The sequence below is a fragment of the Pan troglodytes genome, chromosome 23, assembly GCF_028858775.2.
Source record: "Pan troglodytes isolate AG18354 chromosome 23, NHGRI_mPanTro3-v2.0_pri, whole genome shotgun sequence".
Lineage (NCBI taxonomy): Eukaryota > Metazoa > Chordata > Mammalia > Primates > Hominidae > Pan > Pan troglodytes.
In genome coordinates, this window is record NC_086016.1 from 28,806,648 (window position 1) to 28,810,023 (window position 3,376).

Below are 3,376 nucleotides of genomic sequence, written 5' to 3' on the forward strand. Positions count from 1 at the left end.
AGAGGGGAGAGACAGAGGGACAGAGAAAGAAGGAGAGGAGGTGGGGAGAGAGGGAAGAGAAACAGGAGAAAGAGAGAGAGGAGAGTGGAGAGACCAAGGGGAAAGAGAGAGAGGGAGAGAGAGAAAAGGAGCACTGGCAAGCTTTTGTTTGTGCTCCCCTGAGAGAGGCCTGTATGGAATGCCTATTCATTATTAACAAGGACAAAAGCAGTGATGATTCCAGTAACAACCACCCTCACCACAGCCATCTGTGGAAAGGAGAGACAGCATCTACTGAGCGCTCTGCTCTGTGCTGGGCACCTGGTGAGGCCCTCACACATCCACAATCTCTGAGTCAGCAGCCACCAGGGGGCTGGCCCCTCACCTCAGCCGGGAGGAAACTGAGCAAGAGAGGCCCCCACCCGGCCTGCGGGTGGTGAATCCCCACCCACCGCTCCTACTTCCTGGGGCCTCTGTTTACCAGTTACTGTAATTAGAAGATTAATAGAGGGGAAATAGGGGAGGGGGTGGAGAGGCCCTTCCTTTTTCTGCTGTGAGTTCCTGGAATCTTCTCTTGACACAAAACATCAGGGAGGCAGGCCTGTGGGTCATGACAGGTTCCTCCCCACTGGAGAGAGGTGGCCTTCTGCTATTTTATCCTCCCCGGACCTTTAGCAGCTTCTGGGTGGACCCTCAGTTTTAGATTAAACAATCACCCTTCCTCTTCTCTGACTCAAGTCACTGAATGGGGTTGACCCATCTTGATTCCAAAAGGGAGGACATAACCCAGGTTTGGCCAATAATAGTCATCGTGATTGGGTTCAGGATGGACGAGCACGTGATCCAATTTGAGCCAGTGAGAATCGGCTCTAAAACTCTGGTTGGATCAATTCAGAAAGAACAGCTCTCTTTGAGCAGAGCTTAAGAAGCTCATAGGATGTAATTTTGGACCTTGCCATCAAAGTCACCCTGCAAACAAAACTGGTGCAGGAGAAAGCCGAGGCTGGAGATGGTGAGAATGAGCTCAAGCATCTTGTTATTGCAGACACCCCATTTGCTTTTTTTTTTTTTTGACAGAGTCTCACTCTATCACCCAGACTGGAGTGCAATGGTGTGATCTCGGCTCACTGCAACGTCTGCCTGCTGGGTTCAAGTGATTCTCCTGCCTCAGCCTCCCGAGTAGCCAGGATTACAAGCGTGCACCATCACATCTGGCTAATTTTTGTACTTTTAGTAGCAATGGGGTTTCACTGTGTTGCCCAGGCTGGTCTCAAACTCGTGACCTCAGGTGATCTGCCCGCCTCAGCCTCCCAAAGTGTTGGGATTATAGGCGTGAGCCACCATGCCCCACTCCCATTCGCTTTTTATCACAGGAGCCAAAGAACACTCTCTCCCTGGTTTGCGTTTTTTTTTTTTTTTTTTGGTCCTACTAAGACATTTTAAGATGAGTTTCTGTCATTTCCATTTGAAAAAGTCCTGACTAGTTTACTCCCCCGAACCAACCAGAAGACACAAAGCAGAGCTCACCTTCCTGGAAATGGGCCCTTTACCCCCTCTTTTTTTTTTTTTTCTCCTCTAGTTTGGAAATTCTTTCTCTCCACTTCTGCCTGTCCCAGGCTTCATTGGCCACGATCGTCCTCCATTGCTGGGTCTCAGTCTCCTCCTCCCTCCATAAATCTCCCCCTTTCTCAGATGAAAAGACCAACACTGAAAAGGCAAGTTGATGTGCTCCGGTTGGCACAGAGCCCTGGAAGCAGAGCTGGGATTTGAATTCTGGGCTCCTGATTCTCTGTCCAGGGCTCTTAATTCTGGCAGAGCAGGAGATCGATTTCTTTTCTTTCTTTTTTTTTAAATGAAGCTTTTATACATAGCTATCCACATATGTACAAGCAGCTCTTAAGGCCAGAGAAGTTAATTCCAAATTTTAGAGCTGTGGAGGCTCTACAGATTATATGGAGTTTCAGCTAGTGATTAAATCTGAGGTAACAGCATCTGGAGGCGCAGCCTTAGCACTGAGGGGAGTTGGAGGGAAAAATTAAGCCAAGAGTAAAATCTTCCCGTTCTGAAAATAATAGTGGCATAACACAATACTCCTGGACTGTGGGAAATAAAATGGAGAGGGACATGATTAGAAGGAAACTTCTAGAATTCTACTAATTCCACGTTCCTCAAATTGGTACAACTGGTGACAATCTCAGAGTCACCTGTCATCGCATCAAAGTTTGACAGAGAAGGATGACCCACAGGAGCAGCCTTGCTGTGCTTGAGGATTGTTTGACACTTGAAATGAGCTTCGGATCAGTTCTTGGCTGAAGTCCACCTGGGCCCCTTTCGCGACGGCTAAGCTATCAGAGTCAACCACCACTCTTGCCCCACCCTGTTCAAATACCCTGTGGTCGGGGTTGATAACTGTATCCAGTGAACACCTGTACTGGAATCCGGAGCATCTACCTCCCTCCACCTGCAGCCTGAGGAATTCTGATCCTTTGGTGATTTCCAGAAGCCTCTGGACGCAGCTGTCCGTGAGGCGGATCTGCCCGTCGCCGGCCTCGGGGCTGGAGGACACGCCCCGGAGTCCCAGGGAGGCCGCGAGGAGCCTGCCCCTCGGCCAGGGAGTGACCGATGTCTGCGTCGCGGCCCTTAAGGACAACCCCTGGGCGGCAACCATCTTCCTCCACCCAGGAGATCAATTTCTTTGTTGAGGTTCCACCTAAGGCTGTAGCACTCACTCACTGAAGTTCCTAAGAAACCTCAGTCTGTCCTAGGAAACCTCCTACTGAGACCTGCCCCGCACTGCCACCTGGTGGTAAGATATAAAAACACACCCTCCACGGTGGGATCAGATTGCGCGCCTGCTCCGCCCCCACCCAGCCCTCTCCCCGGTGGTGGGGTAGAGGGATGGTGGAAAGGGAACGAAGAGCTAGTTCCCAGAAGTGTAGGTATCTGGGATTGAGATTGGAGTGGGGCTACACCTCCTTCTCTGTTTTCAGTACCAGCCATAGCTCTGTCACTGTGCCTCTAGTTTCTTTCCTCTTTGCAGACATTGGCCACTTGTGAAACTAATTGTATTCCCTCTTTGCATTGTCTTCCGGGACACCTGGAACCAGCGTACAGTTCACTGTTAGCAACTGGATAGAATCGCATGGCAGGAATTTAGAAGAGGAGCTTAATCTCTGAGTCCACATTCCTTCCCCTGGGCCTCATTTTCCTACCTTATTTTATATTTAGTTTTCTGATGATGTTCAGGACATCCTTCCAGCCACCTTAACTCTCCTCTTTTTAAGGGACAGGAGGGACAAAGCAAGGTTATACAATTAGAAGGAGCTTGCCTACCTTCTGCAAGTCTCAGTTTCCTCCCCTATAAAGTGGGCACAAGAATCCCTGCCTTGGAGGGTTT

General features: G+C 49.8%; 1 protein-coding gene across 1 annotated transcript; it reads right to left on the reverse strand.

The window, feature by feature from the left end:
- Positions 1-911: 911 nt before the first annotated feature.
- Positions 912-2,682, reverse strand: LOC129138475 (iron-sulfur cluster assembly 2 homolog, mitochondrial-like). The gene has a single exon (XM_054675674.2). The coding sequence runs from the start codon at positions 2,645-2,647 to the stop codon at positions 2,195-2,197; it is 453 nt and encodes a 150-aa protein (XP_054531649.1). The 5' UTR covers positions 2,648-2,682; the 3' UTR covers positions 912-2,194.
- Positions 2,683-3,376: the final 694 nt, after the last annotated feature.